Source organism: Pogoniulus pusillus, chromosome Z (assembly GCF_015220805.1).
Source record: "Pogoniulus pusillus isolate bPogPus1 chromosome Z, bPogPus1.pri, whole genome shotgun sequence".
NCBI lineage: Eukaryota > Metazoa > Chordata > Aves > Piciformes > Lybiidae > Pogoniulus > Pogoniulus pusillus.
In genome coordinates, this window is record NC_087309.1 from 31,083,165 (window position 1) to 31,105,164 (window position 22,000).

Genomic DNA, 22,000 nt, shown 5'->3' on the forward strand with positions numbered 1-22,000 from the left:
GCTGGAAGGGCACGTGCACTTTGCTCATCTGTAACCAAAGGTGTGGCCTGTGGATATTGTAGTCCCTGGCCCACAGCCTGCCTAGATCAAGAAATCCAACTTCTTTGCTGGGTGCTACAGACTCTGCAGGGTGCACCTCTGCATTAAAAAAGAGAGCAGCTACTGAATCCTAGCTTTGGCTGCTAACATGCTTGTTGTCAGTAACATACTTTTCAAACTCTCCTAATAAATTACAGCTTTAGTGAATGTCTACTTCAGTTAAATACGCTCTATTTGGATTTGACTTTCCTCTAGTCTGCATGGCAATCATCAGCTTTTGTTTCAAGCTATTTTACGTCTAATGCCTGAGTCTGTGAGATGCTAACTTTCAGACTCTTGCACAGTAAGAGCTCTCAGGATATTGTACTGCCACTCTGCACTTCTTGTTACTCTCAGTGTCTATAATGAAATTAACTCTCTACGGTAGGGCTCTAGTTCCAAATGTGAAAAACTTTCTGTATGTTTATTGAGCAAATAGTTCTTAAATTTTTGTGCAAAGATCAGGCATAGTACATTTAATGGGAAAATCCAAATGAGAGAGAGGAACCCAGGAAGATTAAACAACAAAAACAAAGCCTACAAACATCCAGTTCATCCAGTTGATAATTTGACTCCTCAAGGATTGGAGCAGTTGTTCCATAGTAATAATTCTTCACAACAAAAGCAATTAGTGATGATTCTCTCTATAGGGACAAACATAAGTTTGGTCATGGTTATTGTTCTAATTCCCTCTTCATCTGAGGGACTGCAGACATCGCTGTAACAGACCAAACTTCTAAATTGTGTGGTCTATTTCCTAGTACACCCAGGGTATAGAGAATGCATCACCTTACAAAATCCCCATGTTTTGTGCTGATTCTCTGTGAAAACTGGTCCAAAACTCTTAGCAAAATTAGGCTTCTTGTCTCAGCATTGTAAAATCTTAAGGGAGCCCCAGACCTAACTGCAAGAAGAATTGTTCAAGTTCTCAAGAGAACAGCGAGGTAGCGTATGAATACCTTATTTCTGAACACACACCTGGTGGATATGTTATACAATCCTTAATTACCAGAACAAGCCTGCCTGACCACTTGGCTACTCTTCTGAGAGATACAACCACAGAACCCTGCACAGCTAAGGGGCAGCCTGAATCATCTATGAGATACAGTGAAAACACAGAATAGATAAATGAAATGACTGTTTGTGAATTAGGATTTTACAAAGTCATACATATCAGATGTTAGTCAATCCACTTTTTAGGGATGTGGAAGGAGCTTTCAGCATAAGGTCCAGCTGTATTATACACAGCAGCAAGGTTGAGTAAATACTGTTTTGATCTGATTTCCCCCAAACCATATCTTTTTAGCAAATATTTATGATTCAAATAATTTTTTTTTTAAAAAAGTAATTTGTTTTCTCAGTTTCTTTTGCACACTGAAATTCAATAGTGGCTAGAAAGTGACCATGTCAAATTATAACTGAAAACTGCATTTTTATTAAATGTGAAAACATGTACCCAAGAAAATCTTTATACATTTTTATGGCAAGTTTTCCCATTACATGAGAGACTTTCTTACACAATTTAAGATTAAAGGAAGAACAGTGGCCAAAGAGAAGTTTGGACTAAAATGGCAAAGCTGTTACCTATGGCTGCACAGTTTAAAACAAGATGGAAGGACAAGTTCACGAAAAATAGCTCATGTAGTAGTGAACAATGCTGTAATAAACTAAGAAAGAGAAGAAAGCCAGATTTGTTTCATGTATCAGTACTAGATACATAAACATGCTCCTGCATTGGTAAAATTGTTAAAATAATGCCTCTTTAGGGAAGACTTAATTTGAGCTTCTAGACTGGCAACGCTCAAGCGTGGGTTTAGCACATTAGCAATTCTGCTTTCTTGAAGGATACTACTTAATTCTTAAATCTGTTTAAAATTAACTTTGTGCAGGCTTTATTTCAAACCACTGTGAATGTATTTGCAGGATCAGAGTTTTAATGTGCTGAGTAGATGTTCCATTTATTTTCTCTAAATTTGTTACTCTAATTTGTTTCCAAGATAACAGCACTGGCAGACAATTTGCATGCATGCGCTCAAAGCAGTAATTTAGATGAGGACTTCTTTTTCATTTTTCAGGTTGAAATGTAATCTTGGTAATTTCATCAGACCCTCTTTATTTTGCACTGTTTATTCAATTTATATATCTGCCAAATAATGTCACACCACAGATAGATTATATATTTCACTCAGCTCAGGGTAAAATCCTACCAAAAAATGATCTTTTGTGAGTGGTTCCATCAAGGCCTCGGTAGGACAACTGGCATCACCAGCAGCTTATATGTTTGGAAAGTGAAGAGAAATGTGCACGCTAGAATTTTAGAGTTGTTTTGTACCATTAAAACCTGAATTAGATCCTTAGTGTGATCATTTTGAAGAGAAGCGAGCTGTTGCTGCTGAAAGAGGTTTTGGGGGTTTATTTAAAGATGTGTCTTGTCAGGATCCTCATCCTCAGGGCCCAACCAAACCTAAGTGTGCCCAGGAGAGGAGCTGTGGTTATATCATCACTTAGAGTGAATTAAAGAAAAATAATTTTACCTGTGCTGATCTTTTATTTCATATTGTTAAACTCCACTTTACCCTTTCCAAATGCAAATGTGCAGGGCTCTAATACTGAGGAATGCAGTGCATATTTAGCAATAACAACAAAGAATTAGAGCTGACTACGAACAGGAGATAACACTTAAAAATAATTAGCTGATCTGAGAAGTAGAGATCAGTGCAACATATATCAACTGAAAAGTCACGTTAACTGGCAAAGTGAAAAAAGAATAAAATATTTAACAATGAATATTGTAACAGCTGGTCCCTCACTAAATTACCCATCTAATTCCAACTCATCTTTACATGGAGTATTTCACTTGCTAGCCACAGAGTAGGGGAAAATTCTAATTATTTTTAGCCAGCTCAAGGAGCTCTCTTTTTGACACATTAATTGCTATCCATACAGAAGCAAGATTCTATTAACTTCTTTTTAATTTATTTAAAAAAAATAATTAGCATACTTGTTTCTTGTGTATTCCCACTGCAAGGGAAAGCAGCAGCTGAATTGTCTTAGGACAGGGGGCATTTAATCCCATGTTAAGGGGAGAAGGTTGGAGAGTCTGAGAGTTACTACCATCTCTGAATATGTCACCCATTGGTTGTATGGGCTCAGCATCCAGAAGGGTTCCAAACAGAAGCTAGCATATGCAGGCTTAGCCACATGCTGATGGATGACCCTCTGACTGGGAGACTGTCACTCCAAGATGCCTCTGAGTAGAGCTAAGGCACATTTATGTTGCTGGGCAGCTAACAGTGTGTCATGACTCAAAGTTACTGCCATGTTTTTCACATGCCTGAAACTCACTCTGCAGTGGAGGGGGGAACCCAGAGTAACTGTAGTTCCTCTGCATGCTCAGACAATTAAGAAAATACTGCAACCCATACATGCAGATATCCATGTAGTTTTTTTAATGCACATCTCAGGCTACGTGCTTTACATGTGAGTCATACAGCTTCTTCCTTGCTCTAGACATGGAGATAAGATCTGGGCTACATGGAAACAGAATCTTGGTATGAACACAAGCCCTACGAGGAGAGGCTGAGGGAGCTGGGATTGTTTAGCCTGGAGAAAAGGAGGCTCAGGGGGGACCTTATTGCTGTCTACAACTACCTGAAGGGTGGTTGTGGCCAGGAGGAGGTTGCTCTCTTCTCTCAGGTGGCCAGCGCCAGAACGAGAGGACACAGCCTCAGGCTGCGCCAGGGGAAATTTAGGCTGGAGGTGAGGAGAAAGTTCTTCACTGAGAGAGTCATTGGACACTGGAATGGGCTGCCCAGGGAGGTGGTGGAGTCACCGTCCCTGGAGCTGTTCAAGGCAGGATTGGACGTGGCACTTGGTGCCATGGTCTAGCCTTGAGCTCTGTGGTAGAGGGTTGGACTTGATGATCTGTGAGGTCTCTTCCAACCCTGATGATACTATGATACTATGATACATGGCCAAAATACCTGCCAGAGTTTTCATAGAGAGCTTCATTACTCCCTATTTCTGCTGCTTAAGATTTCATCACTTCTGCTTTTAAAATGCCTTACTTTAACCTTTCCTGAATCACCCATTTATGATTGCTTTATTAAAGAGAGAAACCTATCTGAAAACCCACTGTGGAAAAACTATCCTGCAACTGGACAAGTTCTGACATTATCAATAACGCTGTTCCATAAGGAGAGATATAAACAGCAGCTACTTTACACACTGGTATCTAGTTTCTAGCATAAAGACTAGTGGGAATAAAAAGTCTGCTTGGAAAAAGTCTTTCTTTCCATGTTATTACACTGGATATAACTAAAATCCTGCAAGGGTTTATAAGCAAAAGAAAGAAGTCAAGTGAACAAGCTTAATGCATATTTAAAAATAAAACCAAAAAGGATATGTGGAATTTTAAAGTTGGGTATTTAGCATGCAAGACTGTTTTCAACTGCAGAACTTATGAATGGTTATTATCACCTGATCCTACCAACACACATGTAAGTAACTCTACTCCTGTCCATAAGCACAGACATGTGAGCGTTCCCTACAGAAACCAAGAAGACTTTGTTTCATTATATTCTGACAGTAAGATAGGCAGTGAGTATTCAAGCAGATCTCCCAAATCTAAACTTCTGCAAGCTTGCCCATCTTTTACCCACTGGTCTCTGGGGCTATGTAGGCATGAGAAGGGCTGATCACGCCTAGCAACTTGGAGTATCTGGGCATAGAATGACAGGTTACAAGAAGAAGGGCCTGATCTCCTTTCATTTTACAGCCAGGAATATATTTACTGAGATTAATGCTGCTGTTTAATGATGTAAATGTTTTGGAAAAGAAATTGAAAAGGGGAAACAGAAGATTGTATAGAAAAGAGTTCAAAAGAACTACAGGAGAAAAATTATGTGCCTGAAATGGTGTTATGCTCTTGCATATAAATCAGGACAACATTTTCTGATAATGACATTCAATATGTGTTGGCAGCTCCATTTAAGAGGTTTCTTTGCACAGGTTTAATTTAATGGCCAGACTTTCATCCTTAACAGGTGCATATAAGGTAAAACATTGCAGATAGTACCAAATTCAGAAAGAAAAAAAAAATCAAGGCTTTGATTAATACTAAGCCTCGACACTGCTTGATTTTGCCACAGTATGAAGCTTCAGTGGCTCCACATGCTCTGCCTTGTAAGAGAGCCCTCAGTGATGCCACTGCAGGAAGCAGCTGCATGGCTACTGGACACACTGCTTGCCTTCAGGAGCTCCATCTTGGCATAAGAGAGGACAGGGGGTTCCCTGGAGATAAAGAGCTGACCCCAGATGCACTCAATGGTTTAAGGAGCTCACCTGAGGGCACACTTATCTGGTGTGTTAATGGGCTTTAGCACCTGATGCACAGTCTAGACGTATCCATCTATCTTAGTCCAGTAGCAGTGACATTACCTGACTGAAGCTGGGCCTGAAGTCCTTAGAAGGCTACCAAGGATGATATAAATGCCAAATGCAGGCTGCAAGGATGCCTGGACCCTGCCGTGCTTGTGAGAGAAGGTGGTGTGCACTGAGGACAAACCCACTGAAATCAGTGGTATTAGTGACAATAGCAAAGGGTCTGAGGAAATTAGATCTGGTTTTGTGGTTTTGTAACTCAAATCAGTAGTAGGGGCTTCTAGAATCTTTTGAGCCAGCAACAAAGTGTCTTCCAAAGACAGGCAATTGAACTAATTTTCATTGCCACTGGGAGTAAAGTTGACAAAACCAAACAATGGCTACCTAATTTATGTTTACAGCTAATTGAAATAATTATTAGGATTAATGCCACCATAATTTTTGAATATTTTAACATAATTTTAAGCCTCCAAAAGTTCAATCTTTGAGTAGCCCTAACAAAAAAGTAAAAAGTGTTATTTTTACTTTCATCTATTATGTATGTAATTATATATGAAAATAAAAATTAGTTAGGAGATTGCAGTATTCTTTACACATCCTGTTATGTGCAGCTACCATCACAATAAACCCATTACATATGCTTCCTTATCATAAGTTCATTGAAGAAATCTCACTGCAAACCTTCACGGACATAATCCTATCTCAGAACTGCTCTTACTACGTAACCAGCTTCTCTATACGCAAGGCCCGAGGAGGGGACTTTGCTTTTCAATCTGTGGCACAAATTTCTGTTCAACTACTTTGTGCCTGCATTGCCAATTATCAACCTTTTCATCACTACAGAACTGAAATTTTTTTGTTTTCTTGAGGGGTGCTGGAACAAAATGCATCACCATCTTGGTTTTAGAGCTTTGCCTGAAGAGACATGGCATTGCTTCCAGAAGTATTTCCCTAAGACCACGCATTCCTTTTCTCCATTCTGTCCTCAGCTTTCATGTATAATAGGCTGACCTCCTTATAAAATGGCCTAGACCTCAGTTCCTCCTGGGTTGATGGGAAAAGGTAAGACCCTCACAAGACTACTAGTCATCAAAAGCTGACTGTCATTTTGGCTCTAAACAAAAGAACAGCTTACTGACAAGTTTTGAGGGAATAAATTCTGGTAGACATCGTGAAATACACACAGCCGAGTAGCAGGCTGACCTGATTTTCTGAATGGCCCTGGGGAATACTGTTTATAATTAGGATCATGGATTGTTACAATTTGGTTGAAAACCACTGAAAATGGGGTATATAATAGTAAATTGTTAGAAAAGAAATCTACTGTATTCCCACTAACTATCACCCATAAGGAAGATCATGCTAAATAGAAAACTCATTTCCAAGGGCTGAAGAAGTCATAACACTTTATTGCTAGATTCTATAGCAATTGGAGCTCACTTACAGTAACCTTATAGTACTCTATATAAACTGAGAAGCTTGTATCAAATTCAGGCTTCCATTTAAAATAGATATTGCAGATATTATGCTTCAATTAATGAAGAAAAATAACCTTCAGTGCTTCTTTTTTTTTTAAAGGCAAAGTACAAAAAAAAATCCCCAAAGTTTTGTGAAAATTATTAAATTTCTCAAAAAAAATAAGATGAGCTTTCTTCTATTTCTTGAGACAGTACAGTTTGTGATTCACAGGGTAACTGGTATCAAACACAAGTTAATGAAAGCTCTTATAAGCAATTTTATTCCTATCCATAATGGCAGACATTTACAAAATCAGAAGAATTTATCATTTGAGTTCACCTTAAAAAATAACTTATAAAGCAGTGATATATGCAACATAAAACAATTCAGGAGGGGAGAGGGAAAGCAAATTTTAATAATTAAAATGTAAACGTGAAGGGAAAAAAAAATAATAAAAGTCCCTACTTCTCATTTCTACTTAAGATGTAATGGGATAATATTTTACAATGTCCTGTGGGCTATATATTTGTATGTGTGTATTTCTATATTGCACACCCATACATATACGTTTAACCCACACATGTACATACACAGATAATTGTTTGCAGTTCCATCTTGGGCAGTTTTGTTATGCCACTCTTTACAGTTGTCTCAATCATGTTTGGGACCCACTTTCTTGACAGAATGGGGGAGATGGCAGAGAAAATAAAATAAAAGAAACCAAACCACCAGAGGTGGGTCTGATTGTGTCAGAGATCCTTTTGTTAAACTGTACACTGGGACGAATAATTTTCTTCTGCGGTAGCTCTCTGAAGAGGGCCAACTCACTGTGGTCTTCGTGGCGAGACTTGTTAACGGATCACACACTCATTGTCATGCTAGGGGAGTACTGAAAAAAGAGGAATCCACATTTTAACAACCATTTTCCCTCCCCCAAGTTAGTTACCACTTTTGGACCACAGCCATGAGTTCAAACGTCAACATGAATGTGCTTCTTGAACTTTCTCCTGAGTTTGTTCTGTAGCCTCTGCTAAGGCAGTAGTTCAGTTTGTGGTACCATGACTTCTGTAATGCAAAAATATAGCTACTGCTGATAAAGCAATTCCCTTAAGGCTAGTTTGGTGCTGTGCTCCACCAGTTCTTCACTGATGCACTCCATACCTTTTCCTGGTCAGTGCTGGCTACTGGGGGAATTTAGCTAGACAAGTGGCTAGTCTCAAGCAGACCAGTTGTATTCGTGGTTAGCTGAATCACATCAATAACTCTGAAAGCTTTTTGTTACTTTATGGGAAGAAGGGAGTAAAACCACATATGACTGGAACTAAACCAGGCTTTTGGTCTGTGTTACTCTGTATTATTGATTTTAGTAGGCAAGCCGAATCAAGGATCAATGGTCATTCTCTATGTGAACCAGAAATTCAATCACCACAATACATTATTACTGTAACACAAATTGAACTGAAGCCTTTATACAAGCTACAGCTGGCCTCAAGTTATCAGTACTTCATTACAATAATCAATGGGACAACACAACACCTTGAAGTGCACATCTATGTGCCTGATTTGCTTTTAAATTGAAAACTGCTGTCTGCAGAAACACTTCCTTTGGCCTAAAATCTTCTTAGTAGAGGAAAATGTTCCAAATGTTCAAATCCAAGAAGTATTAGCATTATGAAAACTGATATGAGAAACAGCCTTTGGAAAAAGAGGTATGCAATAAAAATCCTTCCAAAGCTTGAGTTATGAGTTGGCCATTTCCAAATGTCCAAGCATATTAGAAGAAGCATTTTGGATGGGTCTTCTTGTGTCATGTGAACTACAGAGAACAGACTACGTGGGTAAAGTCTGGTTTGTCCCTTGTCATGTTGTTGATGGTTTGTCTGCCTTTAGGGCTTACATCATGTCCTGATGAGCATTTCCACAGTGGGCCATCAAAGCTAGTAAGAACCTGCTTATCTTTAGCTACAGTAAGAGCCCAGCTCAACTGCTTAAAGCAAAGCATCTGTTCAAGAGATTTCCTGTATCTGAACCAAAGTACCTGGGTAATCACTTCAGAGAAGGAGCTGGTATTTGTGACTTTTAATGTATTAGCCAAGCAGTATTTGCAATCCCCAGCCAATGCTCCTGGTGAACTGAACAGCAAATTCTCCCTGTGAAACCTTGAGAAAATCTAGTCCCAGGTTCTTCAAAGTAGGTAAACAACATCTAGGAGCACCTAGAATCCATTAAGTGTTTGAGAAAACTAATTTTCTATAGGTACGACTAATGTTCCTCTTTTCATGACCTTAGCTTGTGAACTGGCCTGCCTGCTGATCAAACTGCCTGCCCTCAATATGATGCCAAATGGAGAGTCAAAAATTGCCATAACCACATTTAATGGAGATACTCTGGTTACTGGTTTCTTGGCAGACACCGAAACATCAGTCTTTTGGGATGGAACAAATTATTTTAATCCAATACTCCACACAATCTGAATCTGTGCCCTCTTTATGAGGAAACCAACAGGGTAGGTATAGGCTGGATATTAGGAAGAAGTTCTTCACAGAGAGAGTGATTTCCCATTGGAATGGGCTGCCCAGGGAGGTGGTGGAGGCACCATCCCTGGAGGTCTTCAAGAAAAGACTGGATGAGGCACTTAGTGCCATGGTCTAGTTGATTGGATAGGGCTGGGTGATAGGTTGGACTGGATGATCTTGGAGGTCTCTTCCAACATGGTTGATTCTATGATTCTAACATGCAGAAACACTTCCTTTTCACTAGTTAGAGAAGCAAACTCTGAAACTCCACAAAATCTGATTACCATGAAATCTATCATACAGTTCAACTATTTGTTGTCTAATAGAAACTCTTCAATTGTCATAATTTCTGAGCTGAAGTTCATCACTGGCATAGTTATTGAAGTTGAACTTCTGGCAGCAGTGATTTCCAATAAGAATAGAAGTGTCGAAGTCACTCAGCACTTCTGAAAAATCAGGCCACTCTTATTCAGGAACCCAAATGTAGATTTATAAACCCAGCTTCAGGCACATGAATAGGAAACTACTGTAGCCTTGCCTTTTAATGTATTTTACACCACTACTTTGCTGTCTCAAGCACTCTCAATTTTCAAAACGAATCACTGGTCTTAATGAACACTAGAGGGAACCTTTGCTTTTCCTGGCTCTAACAGCACACTGCATCTTTCCAACATGGTATCTGTGGGTGCTCTAATTATACACTTCAGTGCAAATCCTGTTCTAAAAGACATTCCCTGCAAAACACATTGTTTAGGAGTGAAAGGTTGGGCAGCCACACATTGGAACACTCAGATGTAAGAATCTGTCAGCTATGTGTACATAGGCTGATTGGATGTTGCCTGACAAATGCCCATAGTGCATTACAGAGTATGTTTAGTGTAATTATTACTGCTTGACAGACCTAACTTTCACTGACAACTGACCTCTTAATCTAGGAAAATAGTTTCTGCAGTAAATCTATGCCTCCCACATTTTCCAGTTTCAGCTCAACTTCTAGGCATCTTTTGTGCCTTTTTTTTTTTGGTTAAACCAGTACTATAATTTTAGAAGCTAGTAAAAAGCATGCAAGGCATAGTACTGCATTACAAGCACACCACAAAATTATTTGTTCTTGATGCTATTTTTTCTTATTTTCTTAAAACAAAATGACAGAGATAGAACTTCACAAAGTAAAAACCAAACCAAAACAAATCAAATCAGAGCATCAACAACAAAAAAACTAGGTGGAGAAATACTTACGCTCTCACTCTGAAAAGGGTTTAGGAAGTTTCCACCCATCTCACCATCATCCCTGGGAGTGCCAGGCTGATTGCTCATGCTCATATTACTGGGAGAGTTCTGTTAAATAAGATGATAAAATACAGATTAAGTGCTGAAGATTTCAGTCCATTTTCCACCTTCACCAAGCTTTACGTGATGTTGTAGTGTGCTAAGATGCACTGTGCAATGCACCAGGACTGTCACAGACCAAAAATAAGCCTCCACAGGGTTCTGCACGATTCAGGCTCTAATTTTAGCCTGTAAAGTAATCTTTTCTACCCTGTAGCAAGAATTATTTACCTGTAATTCTTGTTCTCAGGTTATAGACAGCATGTCCTCCTACCAAAGTCAGGAATAGCTATAAATTACTTCAGCAGGTATACGAGGTAGCTCTGTCACTGCATTACATCACATGGTGGTCAAATTCAGTGATGCACATGCCTTGACACACCTGACTTAACCAGTATGCACTCATAAGGCAGACATATATCTGGATCTAGTCTACACAGACCACTGCAAAGGCTTGTGCCAGGGCTCTTTGTTTATAGTGTTCACAGTTTATCAAAAGACTATTTTGCAAGTGGTTCATGAGTCTGGTTCAAGTGTTAAACCACTTCAGTAAGCACAGCTAATACACAGCATTCACAGGTAAAAGTGTTAACAAGAGTTTAAATAAAAGACTCCTGAGTAACAGCTGGGCTCAGAAACACTTTCAGGAGGAGCTCTACCATTCCTATTTGCTTGCACAGAACGTAACGCAACAAGGTTTTAACCTACCTTTTCTGTGCCTAGGTGTAACCAAAATGTTAATAAATAATAAAAGCATAAAGGTTTGCGATGATAAATTCCCTTCTTCCCCAGAAGTGCACAACCACCTCTGCAAAGTTCAGAAAATTCTTTCAAGTTCAGAAAATTCTTTCAAGTTCAGTTACTTACAGGAAGGGTGAAACATGGTAATTGTCACAGGCATTGTTCTGAGTCAATAGCTAACACATGATTACTGTAGACACTACTCTTGGTTAGGCTTTTTTACAAAGTTGATTTGCAGTACCCTGCCATGCCTGGAGCATGGGCAATTCTCTTTTCCATCACTCCTAAGACTACTACCTGTGAAGGATTTGTGATGGAAAAGGAGTAGTCAGGGAAATGGGGGAGTGAAGTAGTGAACTTCCCTATGAAACATTTAAATCTATCACAGATCTTCTCTTTATCATTATTATTTCTTTTGATCCAGAAAAACAGAAGGCAATGATGTTGAGATTTTACTTAACACAAATGTAAATCTGGAATGTCATATAACTTTAACATAAACCTGGTGAAGTCAGTGGGCAAGCTAACAAAATGCAATTTGAAGTACTGATCTTGATCAAAGTGATCAAATCATAATGGCTGTAAAAATCCTAATTGAATTTGTCCTGCTCTTCTAATGTGTTTCTCAGTTGTAATCCTGACGCCATATGTCTGTTAGCACACAAGTGTTTTGGACTCTGAAAATACCTGCATGCAGTCTTCATTTAGTAGAACTAAATCTGTAGTAGGTCAAACTGTCAATTGAAATTGGAGACATTTTTTAAAATAAGAACAAATCTCCTTAATTTCTTGGCACTTCCCCCAGAACTACAAAAGCTATCTTACTAGCCTGCCCTGGTGCTTTACAGGTGTATGCTGGAGTGGTCACTGAACAGAAAACAGGATGGAATAGCTGTGACTTCTACTTGCCTTTCCCACCATATGTCTGCATGCTTCTCTTTGTAATCACATTGACTACTGTCCATAATTTATATATTGCAACATATTCCACTGTTCCACAGGTTTTTTTCATCTCCAAGGAGAACCAAAAGTGGTGTTCTGTGCTTCACCAAATACCATAACTTAAATCAGTTACTTTTTGCTACAACATTAGCAGACTGGCATGTCTGACTGGTGTGCCTGCTGTCTGCTTTGTAACATATTTCGTTTGGCTAAGGAAAGGCTGCTGTTAAGTTTTCATTGTATTCCTCTGAGGGTAGATTACCATTCTCAGTATGAATGGTCAAGTATGTATATGAGTTCCATTTGATGGATTTATTTTCAGTTATAGATTAAACACAGGAGGGCTGAGGAGGGACTACTTACAAGGTCTTGCAATGACAGGATGAGGAAGAATGGGTTTAAACTGGAAAAGGAGAGATGTAAACTACATGTGAGGAAGAAGTTCTTTACAGTGAGGGTGGTGAGACACTGGAACAGGTTGTGGATGCTCCCTCCCTGGATGTGTTCAAGGCCAAGCTGGATGAGGCCCTGAGCAACCTGTTCAAGTGGGAGGTGTCTCTGCCTATGGCAGGGGTTGGAACTGGATGATCTTTGAGGTCCCTTCCAACCTAAACCATTCTATGATTCTATGATTAATTACGTGCAAACATAACTTTTTTATTTGCTTCTGGAATGCAGTTTACAGAGTAGTGTCAAAACCTCTGTCTTGGCTCTTCAGCTTTCTTCACCGCTTCTTAAACTGTGATTCCCACATCTCCAGAAATCACTGGCCAGTATGTCCACCAAATTTAACTAAAAAAGCCAAAGCAGTTGACACTTGCATTAGCAGATACACTGATACTCACAATACCAGTGAGTTGAACACAGACTTTAAAAAACAATCTTCTGGCAAACATTGTATGTTTTGGGGGGGGGGTGTGTGGGGTGTGTTTCCTTAAAAAATGCTGTGGTTTTCAATAAAAACACTGAAGAATAAATGTGGACATTGATTTTTTTAAAGTACTGTAAGCTTATTTTCTCATTAGAGGCTTTTATTGAGTCATGGAATGGTTTGGGTTGGAAGAAATCTTTAAAGATGATCTAGTTCCAACCTCCCCTGCTATGGGCAGGGACATCTTCCACTAGACCAGGCTGCTCAAGGCTTTATCTAACCTTATCCATCACTGTATGTACAAGCAGAGCACAACCAAGGCAACATGATCACTTCAATCCACGAGGCTCTTTGCAAAGCCTACATAAACATAGGATTGCTATAGGCACCGCTTCCTCACAGGACCAGCAATGGCCTTGGACACATATTGTTGAGGCCCTTCTCTCCTGAAAAGCTGAGCTACAGCTATGTTACAAGCTAGCCTTCTCTCATACCATTCCACCAGAAGTCCACAAACTGTGGAACTGTGCAGGGTCCTCCTCTTCCTCCTCTTTGTATATGTAAATGTCTACCACTAAAGGAAGAATAATCCCTACCTTTTGAACACCTGTAAGTGTATTCTCTACACAAAGTCACACTACAAACTTCTGCATTAATCCTCTCAGTGTCTTGTTCCCTACATTTTGGCATCTCATTGTACTTCCTGAGAACAGACCTACAGTGAGGTGCTTATCATGACTGCAGCATGTGCAGACCATTCTTAAGATTTAAAATGGCAGAGTCTGCACAAGGAGGTATCTAGTGACAGCACCATCGTACAGCAGCAGGTGATATGCTCAAAACAAAGCCATGCTCCGTTCTTCGAAGATCCTAAATAATTTAGCTACAAACAAATAAATTACAAAGTTTTAACTGAAACAATCTCTTCATCAATTTCTGTATTTATAGATCAAAGGTACAAAAGTGCAGGGAGACTGACATAGTGATACATTTATTAGTATCAGTCGGTTACATGTGAAGATGCCAAGTACAAAACAGTCCCCTCAGTTTTGCAGGGGACAGATTTATGCTACTTTTATCAGTAGCAAATAAGCTCATTAATGCCTAAATTAATGATGATCACATATGCAGTTTTGTTTTTACAGAAGAAGTGACACATTCAAGTACAATGTTATTTTTGTAGATGTAAAACCCCTGCAGGTGAAACTCACATTAATTTCTAACTATTTAATGGTTGTGATATCAAAACAGTGCTTCTTCATCTAGCTTTTAGGAAATTATACTAATGACTAAGGTATTAACATTGCATGACAGAGGTGGCAAAAGCAATCATGCAGTGCATAAACGTAACATCCTAATGACATTTTCCCAAATTTACATTTAACTAGAATTGATTATTAGAACTATATTCATTTATCTTAATGGTATGAAAAACTGTAACATGATCAATCAGATTATGAACTGGATGTGATTAATCATTCATTAATAGACATTATTATGTGTAGGAAATAAGTCTACATATTAGTAGACTATATTGTCAGTGGAAGTATATTACTCCTATTGATTCATATATTTTGTTTTTAATTCCCATTGAAACTTATTCTGTCTGCATAGCCTCCAAAAAGGTGACAAGCAGGAAATGCAGACACATAAATAAAAGCTTCATAACAAATACAAAGCAAATATGTTTAGAGTGAAACATTAGATACTCACTTTGGAAATACTGTCCATGTCTCCTGAGCCTTAAATGAAAACAGACAATTATTCAGTTGGTTCTGAGCTAAAGTTAATCTAAAGTAATGTAAATATAGTACATATAGCAAATATAGTAAATAAAGTGAACACACAGCGCAACAGCATTATTTTAAAACACAGTCACCCATGTGCCATCTCACTTCTTTTCCCATGTGCCTCAGTAGAAGTTTACAGTCACCACTGAATAAAGTTAGTCCTTTCTCTGTGTACATGTGGTGCAAAAAACGAGAGGGTAACAGAAGACAGACTTCTGATCTGCATCGGTTATTTGCACAGAATCCTTTCAGGATGAAACAGCTAAGCGCAACCCAAAAAACTCTATGTCACACTTTCCTGGCCTCTTAGGCAGAGCAGATACAGGTAACACAATTAATTTGAGTGTGCTGGTTTGAAGCTAGGTAGAATGTTTTGGTGAGAAGAACTAGACTACAGGATGTGGAAAGAAAACAATGGTGATGTCTACTTCACTCATAGGCTTGCTGAGATGTACAAAAACATAAGTCAAAACATAGATAAGACACTCAGCTTTACCTTCACTGGGGCTGCTGGCTGAGCTGCATCTCTCTAACCTCACCCTCCATTTTGGACTAACCCACTTTGCTTCCTAACCCTCTGGCCAAACCTCCATTCTTCCTTGGGACTGAGGTAAGGTTGAGAGGGGTAGGGGGAAGTTGAAGGGGTGGTTGAGAGCCCCTCCTGGGGACTCAGGTTTCTGGGAGGGGAGTTGTGTTTCTGTATTACCTTTTACCTTGTATATTTCTGTCTATAACTGTATATACTGTAAATATCTGCTTGTATATTGTGCCAGCTGTAAATAAATAGCTTCATTCATATTTCCAGAGCTGGCTGAGTCTAGTCTGGGTGATTTCTAAAGTGCGGGGGGGCAGGGAACACCCAAACCATCACACTGGGGTATCCACCTATGGGAAATGTTGCTCCAGCCTGAGAGGAAAAAAAAAAGGCAAAATCATGGCCAACTAGTGAAAGCTGATATACCTGGGAAAAATAAAAAAAAGACAACTATTATTAGCAGGGTCAGCTGGGAGGGTTTCATCAATGTCTTTTGCTGATGGAAGCAGAAGCCTACCATCGAAATTGACTGAAAAGACATCAGCTTTCAATGCAGCACAGATACTGATGATGACAGTTTCTTACAGAAGAAAGTAGATGATCCTGTGGACCAGACTAACAGAAACCAAATAAAATCAAATATAGTGAGTGCAAGAATATTGAAAAGATTTTTTTATATGCTGTAACTCTCACTCAGGCAAAGCCAAGAATAAAGGAAAGATAACTTTAGGATGCCTAGATCAATAAAAGCATTTTTAGCAGCAACAGACAGCAAACAATTCCAGTCACCTCTATTCAGGAAAGACAAATTCTGCAAAAGGACTCAATAAAATAACAGAAGAATTGTCAGAGGAAAACAATCAAGAAAATAGAGCTGTGGGAGTAGACTGAATCAGCTTATTCTACCTGGCCTGCTAAATAAGGCTCAGAAGGAATATGATTTCTCTATAAATACATCAGATGTCTAAATGCTATGGGGTTATTTTGTTGTGGACCAAAGGATGAATTTTGCTGGAAATCAAGAAAAAAAGTCCTGCTAAATATTGGAGCTACAAAAGGCATCCAATAGGAGGCTTCTAATCAAGGAAGTTGGACAAGTTCAAGAGAGACCTTGACCAATTTATCCATCTGACTATAAGACATAGCTCCTTACTGCAGCATGAAAGTGAAAGAAGGAGATCTCTCCCAGCTCTTTGCTACTTAAAGAACTCAGATTCCAATTCAGATATGAAGTTACCCCTAAAAAGGAGTAATCATTAATGACTAAGCACTTCAATGCTTTCACTGGAGAAAGTAACTAACCAAATGCTAGGTATGTGTAAAATCCTTCCATAATTGTTTCAACTTAATTTATAATTTTTTTTAGTTAAAAAGTAATGCTGAGGCTATAGAAAGTGACAGAAGAAGATGTGATTACTTTTTACACAGTTTTTCATTTATTTTGCTGTAATGTTCATCAATATTAATTAAATCAGCAATACATTTTAGGACTGTAACATGTAAGGAAAGGCTGAAAAACCACAAAGTGTCCTTATGCAAAGTAATCTAGGAATTTCAGGGACATGCTTTCCAAGAAAAGAAGGTAATTCTATTAGGAAATAGGTGACTATTGTTGGATTTTAATTGTTCTGCTAAATGAGGTTTGACGGCTTAGTTACTTTGTCATCTTGTCATAGCTTCTGTGAATTTCCCCCTTTGTCCTCTATCTTTAGAATTCCTGCCTCACAACCTCCAACTTTTCAGCTATGAGATGCTGACCTGCCACAGTAGTACAGACAGCATTCTCCTTCAGAAAGTCACAGGACAAGGCTTGGATGAGTGCAAGGCTCAAAGAATGGTGGTTAATGGAGTTAAATCTGGCTGGCATCTGGTCACCAGTGCTGTCCCCAAGGGTACAGTACTTGGGCCTGTCCTCTTTAATACCGTTATCAGAGATCTGGATGAGAGGATTGAGTGCACCCTCAGTAAGCTTGCAGATGACACCAAGCTGGGTGGCTAGGTCAATCTGCTAGAGGGCAGGGAAGCTTTACAATGGTATCTAGAGAGATTAGATACATGGGCCAAGGCCAGTTGTATGAAGTTCAACAAGGCCAAGTGCCAGGTCCTGCACCTGGGTCACAACAACCCCATGGTAAGCTACAGACCTGGGGATGTGTGGTTGTAAAGCTGTGATTCAGAGACAGACCTGGGGGCACTGGCTGACAGTTGGCTAAACATGAGTCATCAGTGTGTCCAGGTGTCCGAGAAAGCCAACGGCATCCTGGCTTGCATTAGAAACACAGTGGCCAGCAGGAGCAGGGAGGTGACCATCCCCCTGTTCTCAGCACTGGTGAGGCCACTGTGTTCAGTTCTGGGGCGCTTACTGCAAGAGGGACATTTGAGGTGTTGGAGCATGTCCAGAGAAGGGCAACAAGACTCATAAAGGGCCTGGAGCACCTGGCCTATGAGGAGTTGTCTGAGCGGTGTAGGATTATTCAGTCTGGAGAAGAGAAGGCTGAAGGGAGACTGCATCACTCTCTACAACTACCTGAAGGGAAGCTGGAGTGAGGACAGGGTCAGCCTCTTCTACTTGGCAGCAAGCGACAGGAATAGAGGAAAAGGTTGCAAGCTGCACCAGGGCAGGTTCAGGCTGGATATTAGGAAACATTTCTCCACAGAGAGAGCTATCAGACATTGGAATGGTCTGACCACGGCAATGGTGTAGTCACCATCCCCGAAGGGGTTCAAGCAGGATGTGGACCTGGTGCTTAGGGACAGGGCTTACTGTTGACCCTTCAGTGCCGGGTTGAGGATTGGACTGGATGGTCTTTGAGGTCTCTTCCAACTGGCTATTTTCTGTGATTCTGTGACATAGTTTTTAGATCAGTTTGTGCCTGTGCTTGTAAGGTGACAGAGAAAACTTTTCTTTGGGGACATAAGCAAAGGGAACATTTGCAGCTTGGCTTCTGCCTGCCTGACCTGTATCTAGCTTACTTGCTTTCCTCCCCAGAAGAGAAAACACCACTTTGCATTCTTGCTGGTGCTCCTTGTGGGCATCAGGCCAGCTTCCATGTGTGAAAGAGAACCTTGATGGTGGGCCAGGGGGAAAGGAGAAAGAGAGCTCAAGGTTTTGCAGCCCACATTTCCCCTTGCGTCATTGTCTGCACTAGCAACGCTCCAAATACAGCATAAGAACTGCATTCCCAGATACTGTCCTGGTGTTAGGGCATTAGCAGAAACAAACCCAAGGTATTTGTTTGCTTGCATGTATGGAAAAGGAAGGCATAAAAGCAATTTATTTAGCTGTGGCTTGTTTCTAAAATCCCTTCAAGTGTCTACCATGCTTCCAGAAAAGAGTAAAAGTGAAGAATTTTCCAGGACAGTTGGAAGATGAAGCAGTGTGTGTTCTGTAGTTATGTAAGCCCCCTCCACTACATACAAGTCCTTCAAAACGTGTCCAAAATCAAGCACTACACTACTCCTCCTTCCTCCCTGTGCACCAACAAGAATTTGTCTTTTTTTGTGTGCATTAAAGTCAGCACCACTCTGAAGCTGCTAATGGGGATGTATTAATAAGACATTCAACAGACATATGGCTAACTATAGAACAAATGAGCATATCAAGACTTTGGAATAAAAACAGCTTAACATATACATCAAAATATGCAATAAATTACTTATAGGTAATTAATAAGAATGTGTATCAGCATACAACAATGACACCTTCCTAAGACTTCCAAAGAGGAAGAGAGTCTTAAGTCTTCACCTTTACACTACTGTGAAGGCATGTTTTTAGAGTGGTTTTCATCAAGTGGATTAAAACTACACTCATATGGTACATTTCTTCCACAGGTGCATGCCAACTCATGCTTAAAAAGAATGTAAACACTTTAAAGCTATACTTAATGTATAGCTTTTTCAGTTTTAAAAAGATTTTATATAGCCTTCCACATAACTCAGGAAACTAATCATATAAAATATCACTAGTCACTGAAAACACACAGTGTTTGTAATATTTACTATTATTACCTAATGATCCATTCATATGATGTGAATCCATTCCACCCAGTCCACTCATAGGTCCATCTGAACCTGGGCCCATGGGAAACTACAAAAGAATCAGACATTAAAAAATGGCATTACTGAATAATTATTTGTAGATAATCTAATTAGAAGAAAATACTCCTCGAGGGGAAAAAAAAAAGGGGAAAATGGACAGTCCTGTTAAACACACAACTCAAGTGAAAATCCTTCATGTGAAGATTGCAAAAAATGTAATTGCTTTTTTTTCACTTTTTCCAATGCTCCCTTCATGATTTGTGGAAACCCTCAGCTCTGTGAGCTGGAATTGAACTCAGGAATCATTTGCTATTTACTTTAACACTTTATGTTAATTACTTTAACACTTTGTGCTATGTCACTTGTGTGACTTTCAAACCTGCTAGTACCGATCTACCTCTACTGCCACTGAAGCCAGAGGGAACTTCACATATCTTTTCATTGAGTGACTCATTAACAGCTTTCAGACCTCGCTTCTTCCATACCAAACTTTGCAGCAGGAGTAGTTTCTGACCAATATCAGATACTAACCTTAAATATAGCTCTTCAAAACTTAAAACACCATAGAAAAGAATTTAAAATTCACTGCATAATGGTTTAGCAATATCTAAATATATTTAAAACTGTTTTCAAAGGGTACATAATATGGATTGTCATTAAAAACGCCATGGTTGCAAATCAGACATGCAATAAAACTGAAGGCACAGAGGAGGATCACAGAAGAGGCAAGTTCTACCTAAAAAATTAGATTTTTATCTGCTGAAATTTAGGCAGAAATACTCAAAAGTTAACTAGTTCATCAGTCAAATACTTGAATCACAAGGTTTAACTTATATAAACAGGAAGTTTTCTTCTTCTCAGAGGTGTTAATTGTATAATTTTTGTTACAGAATGGCAAGGCAACATAATACTGGGTCACTTTAAGCAATTTTATCCTCCTCTTTTAAGAACAGGTATTTTTGGTGTTGTTGTAGGTTAGGGAATCACTGTTATACCATAGAGATGCAAGTCCTCCAGAGGGGGTGGAAGTCCCCAGAGGGAGGTATATCCTTATTTAAGGGAGGAAACTTCTGGAGTTGTCTCCCTTGGCTCCAGGCGTTTTGTCTCTTAGCTGCTGTCGTTGCTTTCGGCTGCGTGGCCTTGGCTGTTTTTCTGCTGTGCAGTGGAGCTCAGTCTGGTGGGGCTAGGCCTTTGCCTATTATGGTTCCATATATTTCTCTTCCCTTAATACCTTTTGTATTTTGTTTTCTTTTGTAAAGATTATTTCCATCCAGCTTCCAATTCCAGACAAGTGTTTTTATTTACTCCTTTGGCATAAATTCCACATTCTCCCTGTCCTGAGTGGGCTCAAACCAGGACACAAAACATACAGAAAACATTTTGAATCTTGCAGGAACTAATACTTAATGGCAGCATCTAGGACAATGCCCTATCATGTAGAAATCTATTGCACTGCAGTGTGACAAATCAAACCATCCCCAAGATCCACATGTAGAAACTCTTAAGATCTTTTCCATGTAGAAGAGCATGGTTTGATCATTATTTTCCACGCATTAGCATGACTGATTTGGGAAACATTAAAAACCACAGGGTGGGAGGAAAGCATCTTAATGTTACCCATAAAACCGAAAAACTTAAGGGTTTATGATATGTGATGGCTTATGTAGAGTTAGGATTAAAAAAAAAAAAAGGCTGTATAATTCAAATAAATATATCACCAGGTTCATATTTACATTGGGTCTGTTGGGTCCAGGTGGTACTGCATTCATTAAAGTGTACATGTTGTCTCCAGAGTTGGTTGAATCTGTAATAAGAGATTATTTTTAAGTGCCAATACCTTTCAATAAAACTACTCACCTAATACATTTCCTGTCATTTTGTGCATTTTGCCTGAACCACTGATACACAGTGGCAATATAATGGAAGAGTTCATTCCCTTTCTATCTATTGCTACCACACAACAGAGCTATGAAAAGAAATAATTGCAATGGTCCCTAAGTGACTACTTCTAGACTCCAGTTTTATGCACGACTGTTAAAAGGTTTATAAATCACCAAGTATCTGCAACTATTTAATTCCATAAAGCCTTTTTCCTGGAGTTCCAAATTACTTCACTCATCTTCAGTATTCACTATAAAACAGAGTACTTCCTGTAGTTGTTTCCCAACTGCAATAAATGATAGACAGCTTCTCATTATACAGACCACAAGTCAGTATACCACATAAAATTTTTTGTTCTCATCCATGTTAGCCAACTTGATTTGGGACACATCTAACTGTTTGGTGGAATGCTGTGCAAAGATCTCAGCAGCTGCGGAGG

General features: G+C 39.3%; 1 protein-coding gene across 4 annotated transcripts in view; it reads right to left on the reverse strand.

Annotated features, from left to right (window-relative positions):
- Nucleotides 1–3,972: 3,972 nt before the first annotated feature.
- SSBP2 (single stranded DNA binding protein 2) overlaps nt 3,973–22,000 on the reverse strand; it is a 228,110-nt gene continuing 210,082 nt past the window's right edge. For all 4 annotated transcript variants that reach the window (XM_064140800.1, XM_064140799.1, XM_064140798.1 and 1 more), the window contains 5 exons: nt 21,414–21,484; nt 19,651–19,729; nt 15,031–15,059; nt 10,674–10,772; nt 3,973–7,807 (listed from right to left, as the gene is read on the reverse strand). In XM_064140800.1, the coding sequence (XP_063996870.1) occupies nt 7,778–7,807; nt 10,674–10,772; nt 15,031–15,059; nt 19,651–19,729; nt 21,414–21,484 (308 nt within the window). In that variant the 3' untranslated portion in view covers nt 3,973–7,777. The remainder of the gene's footprint in view (nt 7,808–10,673; nt 10,773–15,030; nt 15,060–19,650; nt 19,730–21,413; nt 21,485–22,000) is intronic.